The 19881-nt window shown below is 34.4% G+C and overlaps 1 protein-coding gene across 6 annotated transcripts in view; it reads left to right on the top strand.

The window, feature by feature from the left end:
• LOC136850225 (small glutamine-rich tetratricopeptide repeat-containing protein alpha-like) overlaps positions 1–19881 on the top strand; it is a 157483-nt gene that overhangs the window by 114100 nt on the left and 23502 nt on the right. For all 6 annotated transcript variants that reach the window (XM_067123860.1, XM_067123862.1, XM_067123865.1 and 3 more), the window contains one exon: positions 12180–12314. In XM_067123860.1, coding sequence (XP_066979961.1) covers positions 12180–12314 — 135 coding nt within the window. The remainder of the gene's footprint in view (positions 1–12179; positions 12315–19881) is intronic.

Genomic DNA, 19881 nt, shown 5'->3' with positions numbered 1-19881 from the left:
AGACCTGATAACAAATTTAAGTGGATCAAACCCATTGTCATGTTACTGTATTTGGAATGAATCTTACCTACTGTTAAAGTTAGCTTATATCTTCATGCCATTAAGTGCAATTGGCATTCACAATAAAACAAAATAACGCTTGGCTAACCCGATAGGGCTGTCTCTGTAATTACTTGTATCCCAACAGGTGGCACTGGAATATTTATGTTCTTGTTAGAATTCTTCATGCTATTTCCTTGTGCAGACTGTGAATTGGCATTAGTAATAATTTTGATGATTTCTGGCTGATTTTCTCCTGTACAGCATTGTGCTTGTTTTCTGTTTTTTCAGTGTGAGATGAAAGCATTAGGCTATATAGGAAAGACTTTGTGGAAACCAAATGTTTCGGTTGTACATGATGGCCATGTAGGTGTTAACATAGCTGTTGAGGCACGAGTGTGGTTTGCTTGATGTGAAGGTAATAAGGAGTGGTCTGATGAGAGGATGGATTGCATAAACAATTCATTATGGCAGGACATAAGCCTACTTACTCTTTTCCTTTTTTCATCTGGTGTCGGAGTCTTGGTGGCTTCTCTATGGTGAAGTTGGTGTTGGTGGTGTTTCCAAACTACCCGATAATTAATTTCAGACCTCATTTAAACTGACTTTGTAATAAAATATGTCACCTTATCGTCATGAAGCAGTCGCCATAGCGAATTACGAAGGAAAAACGCAGCAGAAGGGAACATATTGATAAGGAAATTCACATTTGAATGAACAAAAAAAAAAAGGGGGAAATATCATATATGTTGAAGTGAGGCTTAACTATCAGCTACTGTGCATGTGAGGATGGGGAAGCTGTTCTTGGCTGCAGAAATCAAAACTTTACAAATAGAAATTACCGATATAGATTTACAGTGTTGGTTTTATCGAGGTAATTAACAATTACATTAATGATTATCATAAATCAAGATTAAAATTCACATAAATTCTGATAGAAAATTGATGTTATAGGGATTTATATATATATATATATATATATATATATATATATATATATATATATATATATATATATATATATATATATATACCCATGTGTGTGTGTGTGTGTGTGTGTGTGTGTGTATACAGTATACATATGTATATGTGTGTGTGTGTACATACATATACACACACACAAAAGTGAATGTTTGCAAATTTGTTTGGCCACTACAGAAAACCAAACCGCTTGACAGACCCGGACAAAATTTTGCACATGGCCTCTTATGTTACCCCAGAAGGGTTTATAACTCAAAATCAAACCCCTACCACATGACAGACACAAACAAAACAAATGAAATTTTCATTTTTACATCATCTTTTCCTTCAGTTTTCTGGGCTTATTCTCATTTTTCAACAGACGCTTCACCTTTTCTTCTGGTGCTGCCAGAAGTATGATTAACATACAACAATAAATCCCCTATAACATCAATTTTCTATCAGAATTTATGTGAATTTTAATCTTAATTTATGATAATCATTAATGTAATTGTTAATTACCTTGATAAAACCAACACTGTAAAACCAATTTCTATATGTAAATTTACATCGAGAACAGTCCCATATATTATATATATATGTATATATATATATATATATATATATTATATATGAATATATTTATATATATATATATATTTATATATATATATATTTTATATATATAGAATATATATATATATATATATATATATATATATATATATATATATATATATATATATATATATATATATATATATATATATATATATATATATATATATATATATTATATATATATATATATATATATATATATATATATATATATATATATATATATATATATATATATATATATATATATATATATATAATATATATATATATATATATATTTTTACATTTTTCCTTGGTTTTAGTTTGAAATATGCTCTGTGAGACAGGCAGCAACGATTTAAGTTAATTTAGCCTTGTGATTCTGACTTCGTGGGTACAGGAAAACGTAAAAAAGGAGGAAAACAAAGGAGAATTTCATATGAGCATAGGGCTCTTGTTACTGAGGGAAATATTACGTAAAACACGTGGGCAAATTTAAAGGAGTGTATTTACATAAATGATATCAGTACGGGAAAGAGGAACTCAAGTAGATTACTATCCTGAAGGAGATTCCTACGGGATTGAATGAAACTGGGGATTCCAGACACAGTCCGAGAAGCTTCCACGAAATAGGATCCCTCTGAAATGAGAGATATGCACATTATACGCCAGTAATGAAAATAGACAAAAGAATAATGAATTTGAGGCTGCACTGAGGGTGCCAAAGGAGTAATAAAGAATTAATACTGCCGATGCAAGAGGCGCACGGACATTAGACAAGGGTGATTTCTGGCTTTCTCTTTAAGCAAATTTACGAGACAACGAGACAAAAGCGGGACTGAAATGGGGCACTTTACCTTAGCAGTTTTTCCGAGGGGCGTAGAAGGTGGTCCGTGGATGACGTCATGCGATTTCGAGGGCGAGTTTCTTCCACGTGGTGAGATGCAAGGGCTTCCGTAAAGGGGCAAGGCGATGGGGACTCCTCGAAACTCCAAGCAATGGCGGGTGGGCTCGAGGCAGGCCAACGGTGGAGCGAATACTTGGAATCGTCGAGGGCACGAGGAAAAGTATTCTTTGAAAGGGCCACGTGGTTGGGATGCAAGGGCATCGATGGGGCCAGGTGTTGGGACGTCTTCATTCCATATCTTCCAGCCCGCGTGTCTGTCGAGACCTCGTGGGCTTTTGCTTTTATCCTCCTATGGGGCAGGGGTGCGCCCAACACAGATGTTTTGACTCATTGCACTGCTGCTGCCCGCAGGGGAGCCAGATTTTTGCCTGAAGGAAAGATCTTTATCAAAAACACCTTTAATCTTTTAAACCCAGATTACAGATGGTTTTGCCTTGTAAATGAAACACAACAGAACAACCTTTATCAACAAAAGGGTGGGAGGGAGGCAATTTTAATTGTTGAATTAATTAAAGTCAAAAAGTTCAGGAAAAATTTTTAAGTGTATTTAGACAGATGAAACAATATATATAAATATATTGGTAAACAATGTGATATATGATCATAGATAACGGCCAGCTTTGTTTAAGTGGAACAAAATTTTAAAGCTAATCATAATATATATATATATATATATATATATATATATTTTTATATATATATATATATATATAATATATATATATATATATTAATATATTATATATAATATATTAACAAAATTAATTTATTATCCTTTATTTTTTTTAATAATGTATTGCCACAGGTTAATAGATTAATATAATATATTAACAAAATTAATATAATGCTTAATAGGTTTAATAATGGATGTAAATAATGATATTTTAATATTATATCTTATAATGTATATTTTCTTTATTATTTTTTAATTAATTTAAATCTTAATTTTTTTCAGGTATTTTATACCTTTGAGATTAACAAAGGAACAGAGAGATCTTTCAATTCAATTGTACTATCAAAACAATAAAAAAATGAAACCAAAAGATTGTTATTAAAAAAGTTAAGAATAGCTTAGTTTTACCAGACCACTGAGCTGATTAACAGGGCTGCAAAGGAGATGGGAGGATTAACTATTTACGTGGCTAAGAACCAATTGCTTTAGCAACGGGACCTACAGCTTATTGTGGAATCCGAACCACATTGTAGCGAGAAATGAATTTCTATCACCAGAAATAAATTCCTCTAACTCTTCAAGATTGTTATCAGCTGAATTTAACATCCTTAGGTTGCAAAGCCAAAATATCATTTGTATTGAACATTATTAAACCAAATAAGCATTATATTAGTTTTGTTAATATTAACCTGTGGCAATACATTCATGTTCGAAAAAATAAAGGATAATAAAAAGGCTTTAATTTTGTTCCACTTAAACAAAGGGCGTTACTTATGTGTGTTCCACATAAACTCTGAAATGCATTGAGTAATTTCAACCAATCCTTGTATACATATGACTTACTATCTCAAAAAGAACACAATTGGGGTGTTCAAGACTTGACAGTTAAACAAATCACTATCACCAAAAAAGTTGTTTGGGCACCAAAGGGCATCAAAGGGGGTTGGGTGATCATTTTTCCTGAAAGTTGGGCTAGGTCTGCCAATGAAATTGTTTTTAAAGCTTTTAAAATAGCACTGAGTAGACTCAGCCTACGAATTTATCATAACTAATTTTTGTATGTATATGACTTCCTATCTGGAAATGGGCACCAAAGGGGTTGGAGATTGGGAGGGGCGTGACAGAGGGAGAATGAGAGAGTGAGAGAGAGACTAGAAGGGGTGCTAGGGGTTGTTTGTGGGAAAGAGTCACGGCTGGGTTCCATTTTAGAGAGAAAATAATCCTATCAAGAGGGAGAGGAAGAGAGAGAGAGAGATGCTTTTTTAAAGAGAGTGTTAGAGTGTTAGGGGAAAGGGGAAAAGATAATTAAAATCTCTATAAAAATAACAAGGTAGATTTGTTAGGGAGATGAAAGAGGAAAAAGTAAGTATGAGAGAGAAAAAGATTTTTGTTTGTCATTCAGATAAAGTATTTTACAGTTACCAGTGCCGGGTTTTCTCCTTTTATATATCTAGTAATATATATACTGTTCATATATATACCAGCACTATAAATATAATCGATATATAAATAGTATAATTTTATATATATAGACCAGAATATATTTACAATAATGCATGTAAAATCAGTCATGATATATACAACATTTATATTTGCATATATATCGAAATATGAAACGCTAGAACCTTTGTTCTCAATGCTAACGGAATTTCCATGATCAGAAAATGAATTATGCATTTTTCAATTCTGAGTTAATTTAAACAAGTAAATAAGAAAATGGATTAACACAAAAATTCCTGAACCTGAACATTATCTGATAATCTAGCATTTATATAATCCTCATTTACACAATTTGGGATTAAATGAGGTTCAGAGTTGAAAAGAAATGTAATACAAAGAAAAGAGAAAGCACTTTTACATTTTTAAATGCAACTGTATCAAAAAAGTTTGCCTATAAACACTAGAAAAAGTTTGAAAGATGATAAAAGAAAGGGAAGACAATTTCTAATAAATTTATAGGCAAAACCTCAGAATTTCAATGTAACAGGTATATATTAAAACTGTTGTTAATAATGATAACATTGAAAAACAAGAATATTATCAAGAAATTAATAAAAGTATTTAAATCAGAAACTGTATGTCTGTTATCATAAAATTAAGAAAAATTTCCGAAAAACCGGATTTATTCGAAATATTTCAGTACAAACAAACCAGTTTCCTATCAGATAATGAGAATCGGTACTGCAGATTGCAACATAAACTGTTGTTGTGCAGGTTTTCGACACAAATTTTTCCTTACGATTTTATGATAACTTTAATATCCATTCAAGACTTAGTCTGTTTTATATCTTGTATATATTTTTTCTCTGTTAATAGCCCAATTTTCAAAACTTAGAATGAAAAGGTTGTGTGGGCTTTAAATATTTTTAAATAAGTGATTTGTTGAAAATCACCGGCGGACAATAGCAACTATTTATACTGTTATTTTCCTCTTTACAAACATAATGATTCTCGCAATATCTATTCCAATTGTTTTTAATGAAGCTGGACTCATTGTTATAGTTCTGTCACTATATCTATAGTGCTTTTTTTTTTTTATTTCTCCTCCTAGCTCCTAAAACTTCATACTTACCACATGATCGAGCCATCTCAGATCCCATATCTCATTCATTCATTTACAAACACTTTACTTCAGTACTTCTTATTTATATCTTTTTTATCCTTTCAGTATATTTTAAGGAACATATTGTGATCTCAACAATATTATCCATTTTCCCCTCACAATTTTCTTACAGCTGTGTAAGAAACACGACGCTTCTTTCTCAGCTTGTAGTATGGCCAAAATGGAAACAAAAAATTCTTTAATACTATATTAAAAATCTTTTTGACACAGTTTTACTGATATATAGATGAATAGTTCGTCAAATATTCTTTGAAAACTATAGTAAAACTAACAAGCACTTCATACACAAGCCAACGATTATCTCTAAAGAGAAACAAACGAGTTTCGAATGAAGGAAATCACCCCAAATTCATTTGATAATAGACTGAGTCTTCTCGGTAATGTATGCAAAGTCAATAGTGGCGTGACATTCTCCTAACCATATGTCATTTCTAAATGGGGTCTCTAGAATTGTAAGACACCCAGTTCTCTCACGGACTTGCGAGATTTAAGGAACAAATTATTCATGGAATCGGATCTGAAACAAGACGAACTGAAAAATCCGTAGCTTCTACAGATTAAAATTTACATGAGGAACAGAACAACTTGATGGTTATTCATCAGTCCGTAAGGCTTGACCTGATTTCAGTTTAAATGTGATCGTACAGGACGCAGAGTACAACGGCAAGCAAAGGTTTTGGTAAATCAAATCAATAACAAAGTTAATAGGAATTAGAGGCTAACTGATAAAGTTGTGAAAATAAAAACCGCTTTTAAATGAATTGGGTGATCATATAAAGTCAGCCCAAAACACATCAGCTGTTTTTGTTATATTTTCCTTAAGCAAATTTAATGTTTATTTAAATGTTTGACCTGAGATGTCTAACGAGGAGATTGGAACAATTTTGAAACGTAACTTATAAGAAATTCTAGTTGTTCGGGGAGGATGGAGGACGAATATTACTTAATGGCAGGTTATGGACATTATAAAAAACCACTCTCGGGTTTTGCAGTGAGTGAAAATATTGGTTGCATATTTAAGTGAAAAAATTGTTAAAGGAGGGATTAAACTGATGTTTTAAACAGTCGATTCTGCAATACTGTTTGATTCTCAACGCCATTATATACAGAATTTAAAATATTTAACCCACTTAAACTTAAAATTGATAATTCATTTGGCAGTGATGATAATCAGGGAAGGATATTTTGTATATATTTTTTACTATATCAATATTCCTGATATATATATATCTACACTCTTCACACAGAAGTTCTGAGTTGGGATGTATGTGCATTGGACAGTTGTTATGCAACAAGACCATCAAGCCATTTGTATCCTAGTCGTCTTTTCTTATTCCCAAGACCTCAGGGAGGGAGCTGGAGGCCAGTTTCGAACATTTTGTAGTCTCAGCAAGTTTATTCATATTACTCCCTTCAGTGAGTCATTCAGTTTTGTCCTGGTGGCCTTTTGGAAGGGCAAAGGATGATTTCTGTTGGACTTGCAGGAGTTGCTTCCACATTGAGTACACCTTCAGTTGAACTAAAACCTATATATTGTGTCTGTTGGAGTTTTTACAGGGTTAGAATAGTCATATATTGATATGAGAGTAGTTCTCTCATATTTGGATGATATATATCATTCTCACTAATTTGTTTCTGACGACCTTGAGGGTGAAGAATTATGTTTTATGTCTAGTCTCAGGGCTGGGCATTTTGTGCAATGTTGACTAATCTGTGCTTTTCCCATCCAGTCGATTGTTTATTTTGGGGATGAAGAGCAGCTCTTTCTTTTTTGGGGTTTTCCAACAGAGAGGTGGTTAAATAATTTTCCACCACTTTGAGAACTTTAATGTTTGGCTTGTAGATCTCAAGAACCGGTCCCACCCTCCTCAGATGTCGGGGCATTATTAACGAAACATGTTGAAGTCAGGGAGTTGGCGGGTAAAGACCTTACAGCTTTAATTAGTTTGGAATGTTAACCTTTTCTTAACATCTAGTCAGACAATATGATTGCAGTCTTTTCCGACATTCCTGTGTCTTAGTTCATTAATAAGGAGTTAGATCAGTCCATTTTTTCAGGCTAGCAAAGAAACTTCTCCTTTGGGCAGAACCAAGCAGCATCATTCCTTTACCTCATTTTGTCCTAGGGAAAAACATTATTGAAGACCAACTCAGCAGAAAAGGGCAAGGCCATCCGGTCAGAAGTCTGCAGTTCCTCAGGTTTGCCAGAAATTGTGGAACCAAGAATAGACCCAAAACACCAGTCTAGTGAAAGAATACAGACCAAGAAAACATTACTTTCCCAGTTAACTGCCTTCCATGCCAGGATGAATCAGGCATGGGCAGTTGAGCAAGCCCTCCTTCAAGAATGGTCAAAGTCCCAAATGTTTATGCTTTGACCTCTGTTTGCTGTTTTGAGGAAATACTCAACTAGTGAGCTTTGCAGTCCATCTCAGCAAAAGGATGATTTGATAGCTCGTTAGTGGTCCCCCAAGGGAATGGTTCCCAAACTTCCTTTCCTAGCAGGTAAATGTTCCTGGCGATGCTTCCATCCAAGAAAGATAGTTTTCAACAGTGTGAGAATTTTCAGCAAGAACCTCCACATGCTTTGTCAACCATGGAGACTGTCAGTTGTCGTTTTTACAAGACTAAGAGCATGATTATAGAATCTAACAAGAATCAAACCTTAAGTCTAGAGTAAGACCCTCCACTGTTAGATTTGTGTATCAGTAACAGTGGTGAAGTTTATTCAAAATGTTGGTTTTGTTTTAGTGACGCAAATCCATCTCTTTTCTTTCATTGCTTAGAGAATAAGATATGTTTGTTATCCTGTTTATTAGATTTAAATTATTAGTGTAACCATTTTCAGTCTTTTGGCTATTGGGAAGATATGGTGTCATATGTCGATAAAAACTTCGTCGTTGATTTTCCATTGGACAGCTTTTCAAGAACGTTAAGAGGACGTTAAGAGCTTATCTGTGGTCTTAGAAGGCCAAACCACTTTATTTTATCCATGACTCAAATAAAGTCAGTTTGCACAGATTGTTGATTCCTGAGCTTTGCAAACCATTTTTTTAATAGAATTGTCATGGCTACAGCTGTAAGCATGTCTTTATTTTTTAAAACCTTTCAATAGAGAAGGTTGATGCATTTCAGGAAGTTGTAACTGTTTAGAAAAATATTATTTGCAAATGTTCAAATTTAGTATGAGGTGTTAAGATCTTAACAAAATTTTGACGGGGACGATTTATTCCTGAAAAAAATTTGAATTTAACATGCTGAAACTATCTTATTGTTAGTTGTTAGGGAATCCCACTGTTGAATTTTGGGAGCATGAAGGTACACATGGGTGCATCTGCATACATGAAGGTGGTAGTTGTCTTTAGTTTTGGAGAGAGAGAGTTATGGGCTTTTGGCTCAGTACAGGAGTCACTGTTACTTTACAAGATAACCAATTTTCCCTTATGATTCCTTTAACAAATCTAAACGAGGTAATCAAATAAATTATTGTTCCAACATCTTATACAGTACTTTACGGATAAACAACAGGAGAAATGTTTTGTTTTTTTAGCCTCGATGGCTTGTTTTTAGTTCACTTGGCAACATGGTTTCATAGAAGCCTGCGAGGGTTAACCCACTGCCGACCATTCAGTGTGGTAGAAACTTTTGCTATCCTTTAAAGTAGGGATTCATTCCAAATAATGAAAATTTTCATGATAAAATGGATTTTTTGAATACTAATACAGTTAAATAAACCAGCCACCCAACATCTTAGTGGGTGGTCATAAAGAATTCTGACAAGAACATCGGAATATTCCCCAGTTCTCCACCTGGTGGGCTGGGATGATTAGGGAGACAGTCCTAGTAGTGTTAGCCAAGTGTTATTTTGTTTTAGGCAGGGAAGCCGGTCGAGGTTGCCACCTAATGGCCAAATCAAAGTCTAACTTCAACAGTAGGCATCCAAATAATTAATTTTATAAAAAAATGTTCATTATTGCATTCTTTGAACCAAAAGAAAATTCTTTATTTTATTTCGTCCAATGAATTGAATAAACATCTTTTGACTCAAATTCTTTGAATAGGCTCCTTGATAATAGTGTTCTCAAATATTAGAAAAAAATTAACTCTTCATTTTTTGTGAATGTCCAATTTTATTTATTGTGAGATGTTAAGTTTTGGAAATCAGTTTATGGGATGCTATTAAATAGAATTTGAATTTTATCAAAGACATGATGCCTATCCCATAGAGTCTCAGATACAGATTCTTTTCTTTTTAAGTAGCTGTTTCCAGGCTTTATTAGATGTCAGCTTAAAAACTTGTTTAGTAAATTTTTTGCAAGGAAGGGCAATATTTTGAATGTTTCTGATTCCATGAGTTGGTTAATTTTTATCCAGTAGAGGTATTATCAGCTTCATCTTCAGATGCTGCTGATAATTTTTCTTATGTTAGGCTCTCCTGTGACAGGTGTTTTCTTGGTACCACTCAGGCAGTCATATCATCTTAGCAACCTAGAGTTTGATGAGTTAGCTGCACATCTATAGGTGTTTCTCTTGACAGTCATATTTTGGAGGAAATAGCCACTTTGCAGTATGCCATTCTGTTGCTTTTGTTCCTAGTGAGATACAATGTGTTATCCCTGTTCCCTGCCAGATCAGCTGTCCTTATGGATTCAGGGGATCCAGAAGTGTTGTCTTTTCCCATCTAAAGGAGTTTTTCATGAATCAAGAATAATGCCCTTTTTGGCTTTTTCCACTTCATAGGAATTTTCAGCTTATCATCAAAGTTTTGTTGGACAATATGCAGTGTGATCCTGTAATCTTCATTCTGTGGTTTTTTGGATCTTTTTATGTTTGCACAGACTACTTTTAGGTTCCAGACTTCAACTTCAGTCTCATTTTCTGTAATTTCATTCTTGCTGCATAGATTTACTAGGACTCCCCAAGGTTTTGTCAGGGCCAGGTCATCAGACCAGCATTCATTCATAAATCAAATCCAAGGTTTTGACAGTGTCTCAGTGAGAGGTACATTCATCTCTGAAAGTATTCTTAGGTACGATAGGGTTCTTTCCTACAGCATTCACTGTCTGAGCTGAAGCAGAATTTGGACTTGACTCCTTATTCAGACTCAAAAGGTTAATTCACATCTCAGGGTATCTTCATCTTGCTGCACAAACTTTTACTTAGATGTCTTACTTCATCTCAGCTTTTGACCTTCATCTTGTCCCAACCATTCAGCATATTTTAAAGGTCTCACTCAGCCAATCTGGGATTTTAACAGCTTTATCTCTCTCATAAATTATGATTCTGGAAGTTATAAGTAATTGGGGTGTTGATGATGCAAATGTAATTTTTTGAAAACAGAATTACTATTTCATACAAAACTGTTATATATAGGATTCCCCCTTCATGACACCACTTTTTCTCACATCTCATGGTTCATGCCACACAGTTACTTTGACTTAGATCACTTCATCTCAACTTGAATGTTATTCATCTTGGTTAGTGCCACTTTGGTGATATCATTCATCTCAATACTGTAAGTCTGTTTTGTAGCTTGTTACTCAACCTTTATCGTGGCTTCCTTTCTTCTGTTAATGTCCAGTTCTTTCTGTTACCTCTTAGAGCAATTGTGGGGTTTTTCCCAGTTTTGCTTGCAGATCCTTGTACTTACTTCATGTCATTTATTTTCTGGATCTCTTCATCTTGCTATCCCATCATTTCAGCACCCTTTTTTCACTGTCTTAACTGCTAAATTAATGAAAGGGTCCAAGTGCTTGGTTTTGTAGCCTAAATTGTATAATTCATTCATATGCAGCATTTGTTGTGGTGACTGCTGTGTTGTTTTCCTATCATAGGGGGATCCAAGTGTCCAGACAATTTATTGGCCTGGAATGTGGACCTTACAAGTACGGTTTGTATACAAATTGTTTTCTTATTACATTTAATGCAGCATACTACAAAATTTTATTTTTATGAGAAAGGTTTTAAGTTTTGTATATCTATGACTACTGGTTTGTTTCCTTGTTCAGTTGGCCTGCAATTAGACTCTGGGTACACTGACTTGGACTGTCATCACAGTAATGTTGATTATTTTTGATAAGACAGTGAATTATCTAGATTTTATATTGTATGTTTTTATATACAAACCTTTTATGGGAGAGGGAAAAGGCAAAATTTTGAATTTTATTGTATAAATTTAAATGTCATGTATTTTCTTTGGTTTGGGACTAAGCAAAGTTATTATCCCACTTGCTCCAGAAATCAGCAAGACATCCAATACTGCATTATTCTCTTCTCTTGCAATTTCTTATTGAATGAAACACTTCTGTAAAAACATCAGTTTATAAGCTGCATTTACAGAATTGCAGTGTTTGTTATGTTTGCCATTGTTTCAGGATGAGCAATTTAATGGGAGGTATGGGTGGCATGCCGGGAGCTCCTCCTGGTGTTGTCAATCCAACAAATAGTGTTCCTAATAACCCAGGTCCTGTTGCTCCAGGTGGTGGTGGAATAGAAGCCCTTTTGAATGCGTAAGTATTAGTTTTTTCAGTTTTGCTTTTGTGTATTGCTTTGATTCCATGGTTTATATGAAACTTTGCAGGTAAGTCGTAGTTATTAGATTGGATTAGATTTAATTTCATCAAAAGAGAGTTACATCACTCACTCGATTCCTTGAAGTTAGTAATATTAACTGTTGTCAAAGATCCTCACGGTCATATTACATGCAAGCCTCTTTTGCACAGATGGTTATACAGTAATCCTTCGATTGTCTGAATTAATAGAGCCAAGGGTCCATCAGTTAATGACAAAATCAAAATAATGGCGAGTAAAAAGATATAGGGGTGTTCAAGGGTAACTGTACCCTTCCTCACCTATCTTTGTCAATGCCACATAACTGTAAACACTCTAGTGTGCTTATAAATAACAACCATCACACTTTAAACTGAAAACTTTATGCAAAAGGCAATTAGCTACACCATATTTGTAACAAAATACACTGTACTGCAAAAATGCATGTAAAAAAATGCAACCCCTTCTTTTTCTCTCCCTAGTAAATGACATATTTCAGTAGGCAGGTAGCCTACCTGTGTTTACCCACAGCCTACCATGGTTTTATGACCATCCATGTATTTTTATACAGCAACTTCCCTATCAGTTGTTACCATATAGTATTACAGTACATGAGATAAAAATGTGTAAACTATGTGTAAGCTGTAGACCTAGGCTAGCCCATTTGCAAAAGTCAGGTAGGCTATTACAGCTGTATTTAAGAAAAAGGTAATGGTAATGAAACTGTTATTTTACTTACAGAGTCCTTTTGTACCGTATTATTATATCAGTATATTATCATCACAGTATTTATTAAAAAAAAGATCGTCCCGCCATTTTTAAAGTTTGCATTCTCAGAATCAGCTGATTGAGCCAACTACCAAAAGAATTAGGAAAATAATTTTTTTACTTGCTAAAAGAAACGAGTGTATTAATGGAATTATTTTTATTTTTGTACATAAATATAAAACGGGTGTACAAAGGTAAACTAGCATACTTTGTCAAAGTAAAATCCCTCAAAATCGCTAAACAGCTATTTCCTGAGTCATTTGTTTATTAACATAAACATTCCTCTCTCTCTCTCTCTCTCTCTCTCTCTCTCTCTCTCTCTCTCTCTCTCTCTCTCTCTCTCTCTCTCTCTCTCTCTCTCTCTCTCTCAGTATTGTACATATTCTGTAGTAAAATGTGAAGCTATTTCCTGAGTCATTTGTTTATTAACATAAACATTCCTCTCTCTCTCTCTCTCTCTCTCTCTCTCTCTCTCTCTCTCTCTCTCTCTCTCTCTCTCTCTCTCTCTCTCTCTCTCTCTCTCTCTCTCAGTATTGTACATATTCTGTAGTAAAATGTGAATTACTGTATCATTAACATAAAAGTACCGAACTAAAACTCCAGGAAGTTCATGACACTATTGAATGAGTGTGTGCATACATAGGTATGTGTTTTTTTTTTTTTTTTGCTTTACTTGATATACTGTACCTTTTTATTACAAGTTTAGTTGGCTCTCAAGTATGATTATCAAACATATCATAAGAGTACACAAGAGAATATTTTACCACTTTTATGTCATCTCTAGTCACCGTAAAAATGTTTAAAATGCGAATTTCATATGTAGGCAAGACAAAACTATACAGGCTGTAGCAGGCTCACCAGTGGCATGGAATGAGAGTGTGTACATACCTAGGCACACACGATTGCATTTATTTATTTGTGAGTAAAACTAAAAAAATGAGGAAGCACAGTAAAAATATCCTTTAATGAAATATCAATGACTACCACAATCATAAAAACATGAAACTAAAACTCCAGCAAGTTCACAGCACCATTGAATGAGTGAATGCATATGTAGGTATGTGTTGCCATATTTTTTTATTTATCTGATTTACTGTAAAAATATTTAAAATCCAAATTTCTTATGTAGGTAACACAAAACCAAACAAGCTGTAGCAAGTTTACCCATGCCATGAATTAGTGTGTACGTATGTGTTGCCTTTTTTCTCTTTGTTTTGCTCGATTTAATGACCATACTTTATTACAAGTTTAGTTGACTCTGTGATTATCACACATCATAACAGTGCACAAGAGAATATGTTATCACTGTTGCTCTCTCTCTCTCTCTCTCTCTCTCTCTCTCTCTCTCTCTCTCTCTCTCTCTCTCTCTCTCTCTCTCTCTCTCTCTCTCTCTCTCCACTGATTGCACTTATCTCTTGGTTTGAAAGAATAAAAAATGAGAGAATACAGTAAAAATATAAATGAGAATACTGTAGTATAAAATATAGATAAAAAGTGATGGAATGTGTGTGTGTGTGTGTGTTGCTGTACTTAGACATTGGTGTAAGCATACCTTGATATCTCTCTCTCTCTCTCTCTCTCTCTCTCTCTCTCTCTCTCTCTCTCTCTCTCTCTCTCTCTCTCTCTCTCTCTCTCTCTCTGTTCAGTACTGTACATATCTTTAATTAAAAAAATGTGAATTAGTATATCATAAATATAAAAACATGAAACCAAACAAGCTCTATCAAGTCAGATCTACCTACCCCACTTCATCCATCCAACACTGCACCCCCACCCCATCACAGCCATAGAAACAGCTCCCCAGTGCCACCCGCCTTCCAAAACAGCACTTCTGAGCCTTCCTCTACCCCTCTCCGTTGGCGCCAAGTCATCTAACCACCACCCCCCTCCACACACACACCATGGAAACTTCCTGAGGCCTCCCCCACCCCCCAAAACCCTTGCCTGGTCCGTCCAAGCATCAGCAGTTTTAATAACATTTTCTTAAGGCTGCACAGCATTGCCAACCATCAGAGGGCAGTATTTCAAATTTTTGAAAATATATATATCATACCCCTGTATATCTTTGGGGCCTTGATCCCTGGTCCGGGGGTGTTGGATATTGGCCATCCTTATAGTTAAGGGATTATTTATAGGTGATACACTTGATACTTTTCACCAGTGCATTAATGCTAAATGTATATTGATATCTTTAACATTTTAGATAGTCTACTTATGCCTTAATTGCCTGGGAGGTGCAGTTGAGTTATGATTACATACCTTTTATAAGTGAAGCAGTAAATAGCACTTGTTGAAGCCCTCCCTCCATAAAGGAGTTCCTCGTCCCTCTTCCAGCTTTGGTTTGATAGTGTGTGCTTGTTACTCTGTAGCTGTTTTTTTGTGGTATGATGATTTATATTGTGGCAATTTGGGATTGATTTATGATATTCACCCAAAGCTGTAATTTTTATTTACAGTATATGTTATAGTTTTGCTTTTAAAGAGGGAATTGAGACCACAATTATTCAGGATTTTATCTCTGTTATTGGTTCCTGCAGTAGGATATTACCTAGATCTCCTTATTGTTTTAGTATTGCTGGGCTTCAAACATACTAAGATCATTAGGGGGGAAATTAGTATTATACAGTGGACTGCGCTATATTGCGGTTTAGCATTCACAGCTTCAGTTAGTCACAAATTTTTCTGTGGAACATAAATCCAAAAAGTTACAGAAAATTCACTAATTCGCGGAGTTTTTCATAGAGGAATATTCGTTAATGTATTTTCATGTTGTTTTTGTGACTAAATACATTTTTTATGATGAAAAAATTATTTACAAGTTTTCAAATATTAATATTAATGTAAACACAGCAAAATATCAGTAAAATGTATATTTTTAAAGTAAAAAAATCACAAAACAGCTGTTTCCTGATTTGTTTTACCATTGTAAACATACCTTAGTTCTCTCTCTCTCTCTCTCTCTCTCTCTCTCTCTCTCTCTCTCTCTCTCTCTCTCTCTCTCTCTCTCTCTCTCTCTCAGTACGCTACATATCCGTTAATGAAATATGAATTATTGTATCGTAACAAAACTAAAACTCCAAGAAGTTCATAAAGCATACGAATGAGTGTGTGCACACATGTCCTTGTTACAACAATTTACCAATTTTCAAATATTAATGTCAACACAGCAAAATGTCAATAAAATGTTTTTTCACTTACAGAATCCATTTATACTTTATTATTACAGGTATTCCCCTACTTACGATGGGTTTAGGTTAAAAAAAACCCATCGTTTGTTGAAAATATCGTAACTCGAATATGGCCTAGCCTACACTAGGGAATTAGTACCATCTATACATATATGGTAGGCTAGCCTACACTACACAGTATACTTTATACACAAATGGTATAGTAATTATTAGTGTCAGCTAATTCTGCAGATTCAATGCAGAATGACATGATAAGTCAGTACAAAGAGAAATTGTATAACAAACAAGGCCCAGCCTGCACTTTCGTATATCATATACGGTAGCCTAGCCTACATTATACTGTATTCTGTTTTCACATAACACCATATTATACAAACATCAAAATAAGGAATGCGCATCTTTTCCATGGATCTTTTAAAAAGTTATGCTTTACTACACTGTATCCAATCGTAAATATTCTTATATTGCTTTTGCATTATAAATTCGATCATAGCGATCAAATGTTTTGGTTTGGGAATCGATCACGCGGTCTTTATTTCGCCGCATTTAACTTGGTTCAGAGGGCATTTCTTGCTTCTAGTTAGCGTAAATGAATCTCTAGATACTTTATTTATAAGGGACATATATATTTTTCGTTATATGAAGTGTTTTTAAGTCGAAATATAATTTAAATATGTCTCGTTGTGAAATTAATTTAGCTATTTGTTTCGTTAATAGATGCGTGGCGGCTGGCCGTTTGTTTTGTGTAAAAAAATCAAGATTCCGTTCGCTATTTTCTCTTGATTTCATCATCATACTCACGAGCTTTTTCCTATTTATCTTTTATCGGCGTGAAAACAGCAGTAATATGTGTTCTTTCATGCCCAGTAGTTTTGATTAAAATACTTTCCAATTTTATTTGCTGTCGAGTTTCATCCATGTTGCCATTCCACGATAATTTATAGTCATTAGCAGCTTGAACATTCTTTTCTCAGCTTCAACTACAACTTTCAGCTTAAATTTACTGTAGCAGTATATTTCCTTGCCGATCTTTTCTCCAAAGCGGATAAGGGTAGTGTAAAACATATCAGTACTTAACGTCATTTTTAACATAACTCACGATAATTGTTTAACCGTCACGATGGTTGAAATACAAGCAAAACAGTTGTTATCCGATTCGGTTATTAGCAAAACAACAGAGTCTCGTTCGGTTGTTTATGGTTACGCATTTTCACAAGAGTATAAGGTTACTAACAATACTTTTATCATTCTCTTACTTTTTAACTAGAAGATGGAATAAAGAGATGGAGAAAAAAGTTGGTCTATTGTAAGTTGGTCTCTCTTGTTGCCTGATTCTCGGCAACTGTAGTGTACGCTGTTGCCTGTGCCCGCTTGAAATTTAAAAATATTTTCTAAATATTGTCATACTGGTATTAATTGCTAACTCCATCGAATGCTTCGGTTATCGTAAGGCAATTATCGTCACTCATGCACTACCTGTATTTACAAGCGCACAAAAATTGCAAGCGAACACTGACCTATTTTAACTTCCGACACAACGAGAGCAAGTGAGGTCAGCTCATTGAATTAATGTACCTATTCCAGCCTCTCAGGCCAGCGTATCGTACACCCGTGCGCTGCCTGATTGTACGTTGTTGCCGCGCCAGTCGCCCGTGAAATTTAAAAATACATATTTTCAAAATATTGTCGTATCGATATTAATTGCTAACCCTATCGTAAAAGCGAATTATCGTAAGTCGAATCATCGTAACTCGAGCACTACCTGTATATTGATGATCTATTATCATCGTAATATGTATAAAAAACCTATCGTCCCGACATTTGTAATGTTTACGTTCTCAGAATCAGCTGATTGATCCTACTACTGAAAGAATTAGGAAAATAATTTTTTAGCTGCTAAAAGAAATGAATATATTAATGTAATTATTATTTTTAAATAAAAGTAAAATGGTTATACAAAGGTAAACTAACAAACTTTATGTTCAAAGTTAAATCCCTCAGAATCACAAAACAGCTGTTTCTTGATTTGTTTTGCCGATATCAACATACCTCAGTTCATTCTCTCTCTCTCTCTCTCTCTCTCTCTCTCTCTCTCTCTCTCTCTCTCTCTCTCTCTCTCTCTCTCTCTCTCTCAGTACTGTACTGTAAATATCCTTTAATGAAATATGAATTACAGCACAATACTGTATTGTAAACATAGAAATCTGAAACTAAAACTCAAGAAGTTCACAACCCATACGAATGAGTGCGTGCATATATATGTACATGTTACCATTTTTAGTTTTCTGAAAAGGAAACTATTGTGCTGGTTTTGTATGTCTGTCTGCACTTTTTTCTGTCCGCACTTTTCCTGCCCGCCTTCATATCTTAAAAACTACTGAGGCCAGAGGGCTGCAAATTGATGTTCATCATCCACCCTCCAATCATCAAACATACCAAACTGCATCCCTTTAGCCTCAGTAGTTTTTATGTTATTTAAGGTTAAATTTAGCCATAATTGTGCATCTGGCAACGATATAGGTCAGGCCACCACCGGTCCGTGGTTAAAGTTTTATCTTTCATAGTTCATACAGCATATACCTAGACCACCAAAAGATAGATCTATTTTTGGTGGCCTTGACTATATGATATACAGAAAACTCAGTTGCACCATAGAAACTTAGTTACATTTTTTATTTTATTTTTTTTTCTGCTTGATTTACAGCACGGTTTTTATTACAAGTTGTTTTGAAGTATGATTAACTCACACAACAGCACACAAGAGAATATTTTATCACTGTTGATTGCATTTGTAATTTGGTATTTTTTCAATGCATATTTAAATATTAAGGTACAGTACTTCTCTACTTGCAAATTCTAAATATTTCCCCTATCTACTGTAAAAAGAAAACAGGACAGATTGAATCCTGTATGAGAGAAAATGGCTGTGCCTGAATATAAGGGGAACTTGATCAGTTTTCACGTGTAGTTGTAAGCCATATATTTTTAGGGGTAATGTTGTAAGATGACTTTGAACTGATATTAAAGTTTTTTAGGATGATAGCTTAAGTTATATTTGGTGTAGGATGATAGTTTAAAGTATATTTGATGTTTTAACTTTTAAAATATGTAGTTATAAGCCTTTTAGTTTAAAGTATATCTGGTGTTTGAACTATAAAAATAGGCAGTTATAAACATTTTTAGAGGGAGTACCAACTTATTGTGGATTTAAGCTTATCATGGGTGGTTGTGGTCCCTAACCCCCACAAATACCAGGGGTCGACTGTTTTTGCAACCATGCGCAAAAGTACATTTGCTTGAAAACACACGGTAAGACTAGTGCATGCCGATGCTACAGTACACCAAGAAAGATGCTGTTTAACCTTTGTAGGGGTTACTTCAGAAATAATCCAAGTATTGCAGTAGGTAAGATAAGTTAAAGGTTTCCATCATCATCATCATGAAAAACTATAACTTTGACTTCAGAAGTAGTCCAAGTATTGCTGTAGATATGGGGAGCGCCAATGCCATAAGGCCCCTTATAAAGTAAATGACTGTTTCTACCTTATGATTGAGGGGATTTGCTTCAAAT

The sequence above is a fragment of the Macrobrachium rosenbergii genome, chromosome 21 (genome assembly GCF_040412425.1).
Source record: "Macrobrachium rosenbergii isolate ZJJX-2024 chromosome 21, ASM4041242v1, whole genome shotgun sequence".
NCBI classification, from domain to species: Eukaryota; Metazoa; Arthropoda; class Malacostraca; order Decapoda; family Palaemonidae; genus Macrobrachium; species Macrobrachium rosenbergii.
This window is presented reverse-complemented; position numbering and strand designations above follow the sequence as displayed.